The sequence below is a fragment of the Fringilla coelebs genome (assembly GCF_963513975.1).
Source record: "Fringilla coelebs genome assembly, chromosome: 1".
Taxonomy (NCBI): Eukaryota; Metazoa; Chordata; class Aves; order Passeriformes; family Fringillidae; genus Fringilla; species Fringilla coelebs.
In genome coordinates this window covers 130,848,940-130,864,984 of record NC_140028.1, presented here as the reverse complement: position 1 = coordinate 130,864,984, position 16,045 = coordinate 130,848,940, and the positions used below count along the sequence as shown (strand labels likewise).

At 37.6% G+C, this 16,045-nt stretch overlaps 1 protein-coding gene across 1 annotated transcript in view; it reads left to right on the top strand.

Annotated features, from left to right (window-relative positions):
• The window catches only part of LOC311156216 (cilia- and flagella-associated protein 69-like), a gene marked incomplete at its 5' end in the record, with an annotated part of 47,728 nt that overhangs the window by 15,419 nt on the left and 16,264 nt on the right, over positions 1 to 16,045 (top strand). Inside the window, 4 exons of the mRNA XM_084210004.1 lie at positions 57 to 251; positions 1,194 to 1,280; positions 3,085 to 3,189; positions 5,244 to 5,333. Coding sequence (XP_084066130.1) covers positions 57 to 251; positions 1,194 to 1,280; positions 3,085 to 3,189; positions 5,244 to 5,333 — 477 coding nt within the window. The remainder of the gene's footprint in view (positions 1 to 56; positions 252 to 1,193; positions 1,281 to 3,084; positions 3,190 to 5,243; positions 5,334 to 16,045) is intronic.

Sequence of the window (16,045 nt, the reverse complement as noted above, 5' to 3'; positions counted from 1 at the left end):
TTGGAACTGAAGAATGCAATAAATACTGAATCATATGGTGTATGTTTCACACACAGATTGGAGAGGTTTGGAGAGAAATAGCTGCAGAAATAAAAGAAGAATTCAGGCCTGTTACATCAGATGAGAAAACCTTGAAACTTATTTCAGAGGTGTCAGAAAATACTGGAAGAATGGTTGTTGCTCTGCAGACTGAAGCGCTTGAAAAACAACACCACCAGGAAATCCAGGAAGAGAAAAAAACTTACAAGGAAGTAAGCCAAAGCAGTATTTAAATAAGGAAAGCCCACCTAAGCTTTTTTCCCCACTCATATGCAGATTTTCTTATTATATAATGTTGAGAATCCTCTACATGAACACTGCTTGAAAAGTTTAAATCTGTCTCAGCAGCCAAATTTTAACTTTAAATTAAATTAAGTTAACCTCAGTCCTCCCAGCTTCTATAAATTCCACAGTATTTTGAGAGTAACATGAAAAAATGAAGCAGTATCATCAGTGATGCATCAGCAATGAGGAAATTATTATTTTACTATAGAGTTGTACTTGTGTTCATCTGTAGCCGATGACAGTACCAAGTACCTATTACAACTACACCTGCTTCTTAAAATGAAATATAAGTCTCTATTATAAGCTCCCTTGCTGAATATTCACAGGCCTTCAGAAAGTAGGGCTTTGTGCTTCCCAGCATGCTGAAAATGAGAAGGTATAGACATTCTCCAGCTTTAGTTATATGGCAAACATTTCATGGTTTTGCTCATCTGTTGTCTCACCCTCTGTTGCTTTCTGAGAAATAAGATCAGTTGGTCCAGTTGTCTGAAATCTCATGCTAGTGTTTTTGAGGGATTGTCCTGCATTATGATGACAGCACTTCTGTCACCTGAACTGATTCTGTCTCTTTTACTCAGCATTTGAGAGTAAGAATGTGCAAAAAGTATTTCTGAAAGAGCTGGGCCTCATCCAACATACATGTTGGAAGAAAGGAAAATCAGTTTGCACAGAAACCTCTTTGTTGATAAGTGCAGTTTTTAAAGGGCAAGTACTTTACTGCATTATTGTCCAATCTCGGGTGAGAGGGATGAGCTAAGGTAGCCAAAGGGCCGGAGCTGAATGTTCTTTTCAAACTGCACAAGCAATGGAATCAGGAGAGATCTGATACCAGCGTTGTGTTGCCGCTGTAAATCTCATTTCTATTACAGATCAAAGCTACCTGCATTCAGAGAGAAATGATAAATAAATCTCGGGAAAATTTCTTGGCTCGGACATCAAACTACGAGTCATTGAAGGTAAGAAACCTGATGGAGCAAAAAATTTACAATTGTGATGTCGTTATAATAATTGTGAAGTTCCAAACACATTTCTTGATGAATTATAAGGATATTCAAGTAGAAGTGATAGTAAATTTTATATTCACACAGACATAGAAGAAGTAACCATAAGATGTATTGGAAAAGTTATACAGTCTTTGATTCTTCTGACTACAACCACAGACTGGGGATCAGCATTGTCATTTGCAGTTGAGGAGTGGGTGTATATATGTGTATGTCTTCCAAAACTGTTGAAACTATGAATCTGTTCGTTGTTACTTTTCTTTTTTTTTTTCCTAAATCTTCATCCTCTTTTTTAGTACAGCAAACATCTTTCAAGATGGGAAATATTTTATGATGAAAGGAGTTTCTTCCAGCAATATTTTCACTTTCCCAAAACAACATAAAAATATTAGAGTCTGGGTTTGGCAACCAGACTAAGTTGGAAAATGAATGAAATCAGACTTAAAATAAAAACTTTGGCAGCTGAATTTAATTTTTCTTCATTTCCCAAAGGACTTGCAAAGGAGAACAATTTTCTTTCTATGCAAGCATCTCCCTGGCCTGTGGAAAGATGTATGCTAGAATTAGAAATTAAAAAGGGACAGAAGAACTACAGACTCATTAATTTTAATTGAGTTAAACTGGGAAGCAGTTTTAGGCACATGAAGAGGAAGGAGATTGGTATAGACTGTCATGAATTTACCAAGGACAAATCATGCCTTGCCAGCACAGTTGCCTTCTGTGATGAAATTATTTGTTTTGGAAAAAGAGGAAGGGGATACCTATTCCCTTGGCTTTAGCAAGGTTTTCGGCATGGGCCTGTGTGGCATTCTTGTAGTCAAAATGGGAATACATGGACTAGATTACATACAGGTCAGCTGCAAGCTGTGGGAAAAACTGGCTGTACTGATGGGCTTTAAAGGACAGTGGTCAGTGCTTGAAGTTTAACTAGTGGTCAGTTTTGTGTGATATTCCTCTGAGTTAATTATAGGGTTGATAATATAGTGTTGATTTAACATTTTCATTAGTGACTTGGATATTGAATCAGTATCCATCCTCATCAAGTTCCACGTGTGAATGCCCCATCCCGGGAAATGTTTAAGGCCAGGTTGGATGGGGCTCTGAACAACCTGGTCTGGTGTCCCTGCCCCATGGCATGGGAGTTGGAGCTAGAAAAACTTTAAGGTCCTTTCCAACCCAGATCATTCTGAGATTCTGCAGCTCTGTGACACTGAGCTGGAGGAAGCAATCCATATACTGGGAGATAGGATTGCTATTCAGAAGCTGAAGGATGGGCTGACCAAAAGCTCATGAATTTCAGGAAATGAAAACATTAAGTCATTTACCTGGGATGTATTGAGATTGTGTTGAGATGCCCAAGTACAGCTGGGTCTGCCTGGAGAGGCAGCTGTGTGCTCTGTGTGGGGTGAAAGCTGACTGTGAGGCAGCAGTGTGCTCTTGTGGCCACGAAGGCTCACAGCACCAAGGGCTGCATTGCACAGAGCACAGCCCGCAGGTCAAAGCATGCAGGGATCCCCTTCCCACCCTTGCCACGCCCATTTATTCTGGTTTTGGGTATTCACTACAAGAAAGAGTCAAAAAACAGGGGAAGGGTAGTTACAATTAAAGGCAAATAGAATTATAACCTGATTTATTTTGTGATGTTGTTTGTATATTTTCAGATGAATGCAAATGACACAATTAATGTAGATTAAAACAATTTTACCTTTTTTCTGACTGTAGATTAAAACAATTTTACCTTTCTTCTGATTATCTTTAGAAAGCAAAAAAGTCTCAGGAAACACTAAAAGCGGCTTCCAGATCTAAGGCAAAGATTCCAGATGGACCAGACCATCCTGCTGATATTCCAAAGCTCTATACAACAGTAAGTAATCCTTAACAACTGTTTTATTTTCATGAATAGGGAAGTGGTATGGGTTTTTTTCTGGCTGTATACATGCTGCTGCTTACACTTTCTTTAATAATGTTTATGTTGACAAGCTCCAAGTACATAAGAAAGAATCTGTATCTTCTGCAAATCACCACTTCTCATTCTGACATAGCCTTAGACAAGACTTGGCCAGAATGAGATTCAGATCTGCAGATTACGCAGAAAAAGTGTGGGCAAGATGGCCCTCTGCTATGTGACATAGACCTGTCACGAGACAGCCATTCATGAAATCCTTGCTGAGGTCAAGACCTGCTCCTTACATTGTTGAGTGTATCTGTGCAATCTTCGGTATTTCCATTCAGGTGTCCTTTATCAGTAGCATGTCCCTGACTGCCTGCAGATGCACCACTCGTTGCATCTTCAGAAACCATTTTGTTCTCATTTCTATCAGTTAATTGAAGTGTGAGAAAATAAAAAGCCTTTGTTAAGATCTAATTCACACCTTACAGCCTATTTAAATGTTGAGTTTTGACAAAACATGGGGGAATCCTCAGTCTAGCCAATAAACTGTTTTTGAGCTAACTGAATTATTTCTATGTAAGCATCACAGCTAAGGAGGATTTAAGGGGGATATATTCTTTGTTACTTATAAGTTACTCTTACATGTGAGGAAAAATGAAAAAGAATAAACATGAGGTGCTGTTTTCAAACTTGTATGAAGGCAAGAGATTCTATTTTGGGCTCTCTGGCATGAATAATAATGACAACTAAGGTGGCTCCAACTTGAAAAAAAAAGGAGGAAGTTCATGTTTGATGTGATGGAGAAGCAAGGAACCTAATAGGAAGCAAGGGCATTGTCTCAGAGTGCTGAACTAGGATTTTTCCCACATTATCTTAAACTTCAGAAAGATATGGATGGACACATCTGGGAATGCAAGATGAAGTGGGGTAGAAGAATTGTTTAGGTACTTGCATAAACAACACTGAGACTCTTAAACAGCAATATTTTGGAGAAAGTATCTGAAAAATTTTTATATGAGTAATGTGGATTTTGTTAGTGTAGAGAAATATATTGTCAGATTTTATTTTAAAGGCTTGAACCTCAAGCTATGAATGTTCATATCTTAGAGGGAGAGGATTTAACAAGAAAATACCTTCATGGTTCTACAGTCAATATTTCAATAACTCTAGATAAAAACAAGGAGAAGATTAGTTCATTTTGCAGAATAGGTGTATTGAGAAAACAAATGTATCAGCAACATCATATAACATTCCTCAGATACTTTACTTAGGAGAATTACAAATGACAGACATGGCTAGGAAATTTTTTAATGCAACAATCTGCCAAACACCCTCAGCAGGGAGAGATGAAGATTTAGCTAAGATAGTTATTGCAAACCACTCAAAGTCAACTAATCAAACATGTGAGCTAGATGCATGCAAGGAGTTGAATTTTTTTTTTTTTTTAGTAGGTCATGATTAAAAGACAGAGCTGTCACTCAGGGATACTGATTCCAAGACCCCCAATCTGTTCAGTATAAAGAGTAGTAATGAATCTGGAAAGGGTATGTGTATTTCAGTCTTGGAGATTTCCTGGAGCAGTAGTTCTATGCAATTGCATTTTGAGAGAAAGAGGGCCTATTCTTTTTCTTCTTTTTTTACTTATTTGGAGTAATAAGTGATAATGTATAGTGAAATTCTGAGGTTACAGACTGTGGCTGACATCCTATACAAATCCAAATAATATTGTACAGCAAACTTCCATTTGATAAAGGCTTGATTTTCTTTTTTGTAATTCATACATCAGGCACGAAGGCAGAAAAGCAGAGCCCATGAAAGCACCCACTGAAAAAACACTCTCTCCTTTCTTTTGTATTGATGGAAGCAAACTCTGAATTTATACAAAGGATAGTTTTAGTGGCCCTTGGAAACCTGAGGGCATCTCCACCAACTGAATAATATTTTCAAAAAGCAGTTCATGATTTAACTCTCCTCTCACTTTAAATGCTAGCATGAGAGTCAAACAATGTGTTTATTTTGTGTTTCAGGTCGCACCTGGTCGCTGTGTAACTGTTGGAAGTACATCTCATCAGGGAGGGCCACTGGCTGATACAGACCATGCTCCTGGAAAGTCCACTGTTTGTAGAGGAGTCTTCAGAAATAGTCAAAAGAGATAAAACATTGGACTCAGTCAAGAAAAAATTGGTACCTGTAGAATGGATGCTGTTCCAAAGAGTGGTATATTAATATTTAGTTACCTATATGTAGATACAAGATAAAATCTGTTTTTAATGACTTGAAAAATTGCTTAGAATATCAAAAGAGTAAAATTATATTTTCCCTTAATTAATATAATGTGGGGATGTTTAATAAAGTCCCCTGTACAGTATGGTACAAAGGTATGGTAGTCTAGTGACTTTGTGTGCTAATATCCACTGTCAGCAGGTCCACTGTTTTAATTTCCATCTCTTCCTGACACATTCCATACATTGCAGTTTAAGCATCTCATTGAACAGGATGATAAATCTTCACAAATACACATTTGATTCTTCATTTTCCTGAATACCATACCCACATAGTTTTTGTCCAAGCCCATTTTGTTTCTTGAATTGCCACTTTTAGCATCAGGACTTCTGACATCCCAGTTTTCATCTAAACTCTCACTAAGGAGCTTGTTTGTGCTAGCAGCTTCTCCCAGCCTGTTGGAGAGGCCTGCTGGAACGTCCTTCTCCATTTGGGATGCTCACAGCTCTTTAACTGATCTTACTAATCTAATAATTGTTGGGCTCTTATCCCCATTGTCTCCAGAAAGAACTCATCTTCTTCCACCTTGGCACCTCTGGAATGCCTACATGAACTGGTGAGCAGCAGACCTTTGTGTCGATGACTCAATTTCTGAGCTATTTTCTTTTTTAATTTGGTCAGTGCTATGTTACAATAGCACAAGACTCCCTGAGGCTCTTCATTTTAAAACCAGGTGCTGTCCAGTGCTATGGCATAAATTTCTGTGACATTGAAAGCTTTAATGCTGTGACATACAAACTGACACTTAGTTTGTCTTTTTTGCCTGTCAGCAACATCTTGAGAAAAGCACAAACTTTTGCTTTTTTAACGTCAGCTTGAAGAAAAGGAAATAAATTTGAGCTAAACATACTCCAACTCACTTTTTTTTTTTTACTTCATGAAAGAAGGATGGGATAGAGTGTGTGTATAAGTGTATCTTCAAAATGTTTCTCACATAACAAGACAAACATAGAAGTAGTGGCATTAAAATAAAGGCAAATAGTTTTGTTTCAAAATTAACCACCTAAATTCTATAAAAAGAAGAACCCTAAGAAAATAATGAAATAAAATAAAACACTCATATGAAAAATTATATTTGAAGTTTAGAAAAATCTCTACATATGCATTTTTCAAAAAGCAGAAGGATTTTTCTTATGGGCAGGTCTGTTACACCCTTGTTGAGTAAGAAAGTCATTACATTGTAGAGTAGAAAAGTCATCTAGTATTTAAAGATAGAGAAATAAATTGAGTTGTGGTAATTTAATTTAACTTTTTATGGCGACCTTTGCTGACCGATAATTTTTAACTATAATCTAATTTGATTACAACACTTTCCCAAGAATATCTGTATAAAGTTTGTTTTATTAAACTAGCCTATTTGTATTTCTTGCCTGCCTACAAGAAAGGTTAGCCAAGGTGTATAAAGATTCTCTGAAGTCCTGTGTCAAATAGTCTTGCTCAGTTTTTTATGTTTATATTTCTCTGACAGCTCTGCAGCAGCCTTGCTGCTTTATTACTGGTTTAGAGTATGTATGGTCTGTTGTCTTTCTACAATTAAAACCAAACAATACATATTTTACTAGAAGACCAAAGACTGTTACTTTTGGAGGGTTTTTTACATGTTTTTTTACATGCACATACGTGAATGTGTAGGTGACTCATTACTACTGGCAGCAAGGCAAAGGCCCATTAAAACATGTAGAGGACATGTAAGTCCTTCCAATTTCAGAGCAAAAACTACAGGAATACACTGTAACCAAGGTATGGATAAAGAACCATTAACTGGAAATCAGTTTTGCTTTTGCAAAAACTTTAAATCAGTCACAAAGTGAGCCCCATGACATTCTCCCACAACTGTTTTGTTTCTGCCACAGACACCCTGACTGTAAATGAGCAGCTGCAAATGCAAATTCTCTTGGTAATTAAGCATTGATGTTAATTAATAATGACTAGAGAATGAAGGGGACCGAATTTCCCCAAATAGTTACATTTCTCCTTCATTAATCAATACTATCACAAGCAGCACAGCAGCACAAACAGCATTTGATTTTGCCAGACAGCCATGGACCATAGTTTGGCTGTTGTAGGGGGGAACATTCAACACCCAAGAAGCTGGGCTTGCTGTCCCTGCTGTAACCCAGGGATGGAGAAAGAGGGGGTAGTGGTGGAAGAAAAGATAATCCCATTCACTGTTAATCCCTCCTGCTGACATGCCAGGAGTAGTCAGCTGTGGCTTTCCTCCGCTCTCATAGATGTACACCATAGCATATCCACCTGCAATTTGTTTTGCTGCTGTGACCTGGGGTTCATAATCACCTGCCCCTTTGGCAGACACCACAGGGTGACTGTAGCAATTGATTGTTCAAACATTCCGGAAACAATTATGGTGGATGCTAAGCACTTTTGTGTTTTATAGAAAATGAATTAAAACAGACTTAGTGCCTGAAGAAGGATGAAGCTTTTTAAAACTGCATAGGATACTTTGCTCTGGCAATCAATGAAAAGACCACTAATAGAGGAAACAATCCCTTTAAAATGTTATTATACCTTTAACACTTCTGTAGGTGATCAATGTAGGTGAACAAGGAGCATTTTTTAATATTGTTTATGCCAGTTAAAGCTTCTGTTGTAAATGCAATGCAGTACACAGCTTTATAAACTGGATAGGGCTGGAGCAGGTTAGATCATTGCTCTCAAACTGCTGCTCATCATAATGTATCAATTCCTGAAGTTGCTGTGTTTGGGTGTGTAATAAGTTCATTTGCTCAAAAATGTTATTTCTATCAGGAACTTAAAGTGATGTTCAGGGGTCAGAAAAGTCTCTCACTACTTTTGTACCCTCTCCAGAATACTGTAGGAGATATATTTTAGAAGATGCTGTACAATACTGTGTTTACCTAAATGAATATTTACAAATCTGAGACTTGTTGAATATTTTACAAACTATATATGACCTAGGCATTATGTGGGATGGATTTCTTGTTCCTTATGAAGGTTTATATGCTATTACAGCATGAGTACTATTTCCTAAAATAATTAAAACCACCTGTAATCTCATAAAAGACTTAAACACAACAGGGACTGAACAAGCTGCATTGCCCAAGGAATAAAACAGAGGAACAGTCAGCATTTCTCAGGTTTTTTTTATGCTCAGAAGAATTGGATTAAGTAGGCAGTTAATCTCCTTGAATTATTTTATCCATGCTCAATAGTTTACACTGAGAGCAGCAGTCGAGCAGCCTGTCCCTCTTTTGAACCACTTGGTGCATGGGTCCCATCTCAGCTGCCATGACAGGGATGGCTGCATGACCTTATTTGCAGTCTGGTGTAAAGCATGTCACATGGTAGTGCCTTATCAAATAACAAGTTAATAGACAAGAAAACTACTGCTATTCAAACCTTGCTGCTTAGAAAAATACTTTAATTAATGCATAGCTTAGACTAAGCAATGATAAAATAAAAGGCCAGAATGCACAGGACATTACAATGAGCATAATCCTTCCCTTTAGCTTAATGTATCACCTCCGTTTTTTTTTTTTTCAGTTCTTAAGGTTAATAGTATGTGCAAGACAATGTATAAAATAAATTTGTTCACATTTTCTCTGTTGCATAATGTATAAAAATATTTTGGGTTTCCATCAAAATTAGCTTTTAAAAAGAGAAGTATTGGAAAATACAAGACTACAAAAATATGACACGTTCCAACTTTAAAGTTTATGCGGGAAAACAAAGATGTTGACTCAGAACACATTCATACATGGAGGGAGGAAAAGGCAAGCTTAGTAGTCTGCAAGACAGGAAAGCAAAAGGGACAGCGTGGAGGTTCATGGACTTATCAGATTAGGAGTGATTAAGTACTTTATACAAAAAGGAAAAAAAAAGGATTGAACCATGCCAAAGGACTTGTCCAAACATCTACAATACATATTGTAATTTTGTGCTCCTTCGTTTTGATGTTGCCTTGTTTAAGTATCTTCATTTTCTCCCCTTTTGGCCTAAAATGGATTGATGAAAGCGGACCCTGCAAGATTATGAAAGACAGGTAGTTATTGTCCAAGCAATATGTTAGAAATGCTGTGATTAAATAATCTTCATGTTCATTCCAAGAACCTGAATCTTCTGACAGGGTACATCAGAAAAAAGCCTATTGCTGAGGAGGAACGGGGGCAACAGATCTAGGACTGATTAGTAAGATGTAAAGTCACCTACATGATCTCAGTTCAGACTCAAACCCGATCATCATGACCTGAACCTGTCACTGTTTAGTGATTCACAGTGACCATGACATCACATTATATGTCAGTAGTTTTACTAGGAAAAATAGGACTCAAACCATCAGGGATTTGAGCTTCCCTTCTGCAGAACAATGATTCCCCAAAGCTGAGGCTGAACTCCTAATACCAGGAAACTTTCAGTATTATAATCACTTATCAATGTATTGTCATTTATATGCCCACAGTGATAAACAGAGAATGCAGCATCCATTTCCAGACACTTCCACATGCATACCCAGTATTTTTACCCTTTGTTAAATATAGAAATGTGATACTCTAACTACTAGTGGTACTCTAGCTACTAGTGTCTCGTGTATTGTGAAAGTAGCTACCATTGAAAGATGCAAACACTTTTGACAAATAGAGACAGAAAATTGAAAATTAGTATATTGAGTTGTCTAAACAATGAAGGGTGAGGATGAAGCACTGGTTCAGTTTAATATTAGTACCATATCCTATAACTATAGTTACCTCCTAAAGTTCTGTGTGAGTACGTAGAAGAATATTTGGGAGATGTTAATTGTCTTCTGCCCATTCCATGGGACCTTGAGAGCACACAGTCTACATACATATCCCAGAAGTTCTGGGCTAAATCATTGAAGAGTTCATTGTGCTTGGGCTTAGGGGATTCCTTTAGAAACATCATGAAGTCCCAGAGAGCAATGACTGTGTCTGCTACCTTGAGTTTCTTCATTTCCACCAGCCCATGGGACGATACCTCCCAGCACTGATGGTCAATCTCACGCAGGCTTGGAGGAGTTTCTTTTTGATACTCTGGATAGGCATAACCCAAATTCACAAATAACATACAGCCCAGCTGAAGATACCACCATCGTTTCCATACAAATTCCATACTTGAAGAAGATGCCTGAAAAGAAGTGAATAAAATCACAGTGATTTTAACATTATATGGTTCATTGTCATAAATCTCATGGGTACCCCAAGAGATCATTTATACATATATTCAGAAAATACTTTTTTTCCCAACTGTGGAATAAATACCAGTCAATGAACCCTAATGCTGGAAGCTAGGTTTGCACCTAGAAATTGTTAATGTCATTTAGAATATGAAAACCCAAAGCAAAAGGTTTGAAGTGACTATAGCCAATGTCAGAACTGCTCCTTGAGACCAGCACTTCTTCCCTTAACCTCCTGTGCTTGGATTGTCAGTAAAAATCAGGTTAATATCAGATGCTTAAGAGTCCTAGTGGTACATGCTATTTTAAGTTACTGCAAACAAATAACAGTTGTAAGCAGCCACTCTTTCATGGAAAGTGTGACTCAGAAAGATGGTAATGAAGGAATGGCAAATCATACTGTACAGTGTATTGGGTGAGTGTAGGCATGCTTTGAACTCATTCAGCAGCTGTTGCTTCCAAGACTGGAAGAGGGAAATTTCCTTTCTGGCTTATATTAGAAAATTAAGTAAGATTTTGGCATTACTATTTCTAGTATATATGGAAAAGAGAGAAAGCATCTAGAGAATTGGAGATGAAAAGAGCAATAAAACAGGAGGCGTAATAAAAACTTCAAATTCTACAGAATATGTGTTCTTTACTATACAGAGATTCCCCCTGGGAAAAATGCAGTCTTCCTATGATGTGTATTCCATATCCTTGAATCAAATTCAGACAGGACAGCACTAAAACACCTGATATTTTTTTATTAGCCATTTTTTATCAATAGATAGAAATGCCATGATAAAGTGCAGTGCAACAGGACAATAAACATAAACAGGAAAGCAATCAAACAAAAAAAAACATAGGAAGAAGTCTGAAGAAAAAGAAGACAGTCAAAACTTTCAATGCCCCTTAGTTTGGTATCCTGAATCAATTCCATTTTAAGTATGGAATTTAAGTATGCCATGCTTTTTCCCACAGTTTCCAATTTGGAGTGTAAAATACAATTACAAAAATGATGTGAGGTTTTGTACAGAAAAAAGGCAACATTTTGGGCAGCTGTGCAAATTTTACTGGGAATTTGGGCAGAATTGCAAGTGTGCTCTTCCACTCAAAATATCTCTGGGCACTGTCAATATTAAAAGTTAGTCTGTGATATCTTCAGAGTGCTAACACAATGATATCCTTTCTGCAACTCCTAGTGATGCAATTAAAGAGAGAATAATCCACAGATCATACAACATTTATGTGGAATGTCTGTAAGAATACAGAGTTGGGGTGACACCATGGAGTTCACAGTCACACCAAACTGGGTCAGGAACAAGTAGGGATGGAAATGCTTCTTTTCTCATTTCCACTTCACTAGGCACCAGCATTCAGAGGAAGGACACATTGGCAGTTTCCTACAAAGTAGGAAAACTGCAGCCAGGAAACAAGCAACATTGTGAGTTGTTCTGATTTCATGTTTTAATCCAGCTAAAAACTGAAATGCTAAGGGCCCATTTGAACAGCACAAACAGGAGCAGAGACCACAACAAACCTCAGAGACTTTGAACTAGTAACTCCTACTATTCAGTACAAGAGAGAGAGCAATTTCACAAAGGAAATAACTAAAGAGCACAGCAGAAGTTGTACTTACAGTATTTAAGTGAGGAGATGGAAAACAGTAGCCTCGAAAAAGAGAAGTCAGCCACTTGGAGATAAAGAAAGACATTCATGAGAGGGCTGCAAGTGCCTGGCAGCTGCTGGGTGCTCCGAGGATGCCGAGGTTACAGTGCACAGGGACGGCTCTGCCACTGGCAAAGCAGCAGCAGCAGCAGCAGCTGAACTCAGGTCGGTGGAAGGGTGGAGGGAGCTGTGGCAGCCCCACCTCTCTCTGCAGCAGCGCCCAGTGTCAGCCCAGCCTGGGCTGGGGCCTCACCTGCAGACTCTGCCTTCGGGGTGGGGGTGGCTCGGGTGAGCCCAGGGGAGGGGCAGAGCGCTCTCAGAGGGAGGAAAACATCATGGACAGCAAATCTTTCTCCTAATCAGGAACATGAACACTCTCATTTAATAAACTCCCATTCATAAACCTAGGTTTCCATGCGTGTTCCTGTTTGCCCACCAGAACACGCAGGGATGATGTTCAAAGTAATGAAAAAGAACAAATATGTGGTAAAATTTGGTCTGTTAAGGTTTCACAACATGATTTGGTGGAGTTCAACATGAGAGGAACAATCAGTTTTTTCAAGTAGAAATTTAGTAATTTCTGTCAAAAACCAATATGTACAATGCTTAAGCACAAATACAAATCTGCTCTGAACTGACAAGTGTTCACAATAATTTTGTATCTTCTGGAAGCCTTACCAGCTAAGCTATGTCAACACTGTTTCAAAATCTTGCTTCAAAAAGTATGCCATGTTTCAACCTACACAACTAAATAGAGGAAATAGCTGGAAGACTGGAACATAGTTAGCTTATCTCTGAATGCATTGTTTCATCGAAAGGAGCTAAAGCTCTATTAGATGTAATTATTCCTTGAAATTCTAAGGCAGTGTTCATAAAAAAGAAATTAAAGCATTAGAAAGACTTCACAAGGAACCCACCTGTAAGCAAGTTCACTTGGTATCATTAATAAAAACCAGCATTCAGCAAGTTTTCAAATTAAGAAAATTTCCCCTTTTCGTTTGCTTTATGCACTATCAAATTTATCAGTGTTGTCAATGTCACAGGGAAACTGCCAGAATTTCAAAGGCATTTAAAGGCATGTAAAGAGGTGGGCAGTTCCACACTGCTTGGCTGTGGCATCAATCCCTTCTTATTTCATTCCCACTTAAAACATCTAGGTGTAGTAGCACAGGCTACTGGTGCAAACACAGTGATTTCCTTCTATTCCAACAGCCACTGAAGGCAGCTTTTCATCACATTTCTTCATCCTACAGATTCATTTTTATCACTCTCCTCTTGCTTTTCCTTTTTCTAGTTAAATCCACCATTTTTAGTCTTAAAACAAGGTACTTGCAGAACACACCTCTAGAAATCAAAATGCAGAGGAATAGACTTTTGTTGGGAAAATCTTTTTTAAAAAAAAGCTTCTTTTTAAAATGTCACCTCGTCAACAATGTTCTCTTAGGAATCTACATGAAGATTCATTGATAATATCTTAAAAAATCACATCTCTAAGTGAAAAGGTTCTGAAGGCTGACTTCTGTATTTTATTTTCCTTTCTGATGTTATCCAGTTTGTCAGTCATGCACTGAGGGATCACCACCTGTGAGGAATGCCACCTGATACAAGGATGAACCTATGAGTTCAAGTTAGCCAGAGATCAAAATTATTGGTAACTAATAATCCTGTGAAATGTTACATGAAGTTTGTAGGATGGAAGCATTATGAAGACAGTCACTGATAGTGTTTATTAAGTTAGTCACTTAAATTTCTATTTCAGAACAAGAAAAGTCAAGGAAGGTCAAGAAAAATCAGTCTGTGACCACCTTTGTAATATCTAACATATCTGAAAGCTACCTAAAAGCTTGGCCTGAAGGGGAAATCCTTAAAGAAGAAAACCTATCCATGTACTTTGGAAAGATATTTTTTTAGATAATGACTGAATTTAAATGGGATTTAGAGAAAAATCTTGCTGTGTTCTTAATTCTGCAGGGCTTCCAAAAGAATTCCAAAGCTGCAGCATACAGCATACATATAAGCACAAGGATTCCAGCACAGCTGCTTGACACTGAGTTTTATTAGATGGCTCAAGTATCTATTTCTGTGATTTTTAATTTTTTATTTGATAACTGAATCTGGGGAAAATAAAGTTTCCCTCAAAATTCTTCCAGCATTGATACCTTTCCATGGCATGTGTTTTAAACTGTTGTACTTCCTTCTATTATGGTAGCTGAGGTGCTTCCATCTAGTGGAACTTCATTGTACTGAAGAGTGTACCTTTGCTTTTGGGTAAATCTCTTTATCTTTTCCCATAAAACTGTAAAATTGATACATCAATATTTTACAATATTTGGACCTTGGGTACGTTGGTGAAGTTATTTCTCTCAATTAGAAAGACCATTATGCAAACTTACCAGCTGTGTGCATGTTCAGAAAGGCAAGAAAAGAGAAATTTACTTTCATTTTTGATTATTTCAACTCTATGTTAAATACAGCTGTATTGCTAAAATATTTCAGCTTATTTTCTACATATTGCCATCGACGTTTCTTCTTTTCTAGTCTGAGAAAAACACCACATAAAGCAAATTTCAAAAATCTCATGGTGAAAGTTTTAAAATTGTTGGGGGAAAAGATTTTATGGCTTCTTCTTGTTAGAGTTGATGACAGTACATTACTTAGTAATTTATGCCATGAGAGAAAGGAAACAGAGAGGTAAAACTGGGATTTGAGGTAGCTGTACCCTTGTGATTTTCAAGAAATCATACACAAATACATGAAATACACAGTAAAAATGAAAGAGCAGGAACTGAAGCACTACTTATCATGAAACTCCAAATATGCATTGATTATATATAAGTCAGTTTGGAAAGCTTTAAAATGCTACCAGCCTTTTGTGACTGAATTATATATATCTCTGTGACATAGGCACACTTGTTCATAAACAGGATTGATTCACTGAGGATAAAGAATTGAGTCACCCTCTGCATCACTGATTAGCAGCTTCTGAAGTAAAAAATTACAGTGATGTTCTGCCATCAGGCTTGACAATGAAGTGCTCACAGCCCTGTTACTGAAAATCAAGTATGACACTCCCAACGCAAGCAGGAGAGAAAGATGATAGAATCAGTGCTGCCCTGGCAAACAGTCCCTCCAGGAGACAGGTATCTCTCCAAATACCAGATACAGGTATTTGGACAATGAAACATCTAAATATCCTCAAACTCCAGAGTGTAAAATAATTCTGTTTCAATAATTCTTAGAATCATGTCTGTGTGACGAGCCACTTAATCCTATTAAAGGATCCAGAAAATGCACAATGCTACATTTCAAATGAAATGTTGCTTAATTCCCTGCTGGCACGAGCTTGTTGGCATAAACTTGCTCTCTGCTGAAACAAATCTAGTGTTATGTCAGTAAGTTCAACACCTTCAACTCATAACATACAGGAGTTAATTCTCTATTTCTTATTTCTGTTTTTTGAGGTCAAGTTGTGGACTGATAACATGACATCAATTAACACTGCTTAGTACTGCTGGCACCTCTGGGCCAGTCCACACATTAACACATTAACACATTAACACAATTAACATGCTGCTGCACGTTATGAAGTGCAGCACACTGAATTTAAGGCTCTGCTAAGTGGACCAGCTTCAGACCAGGCTGCTTTTAACAGTTGTAAGGACTAAATTCAAACACTATGTACCACAAAAGCATAGGACAGCACAAAACCATGGCATAATTTGATAT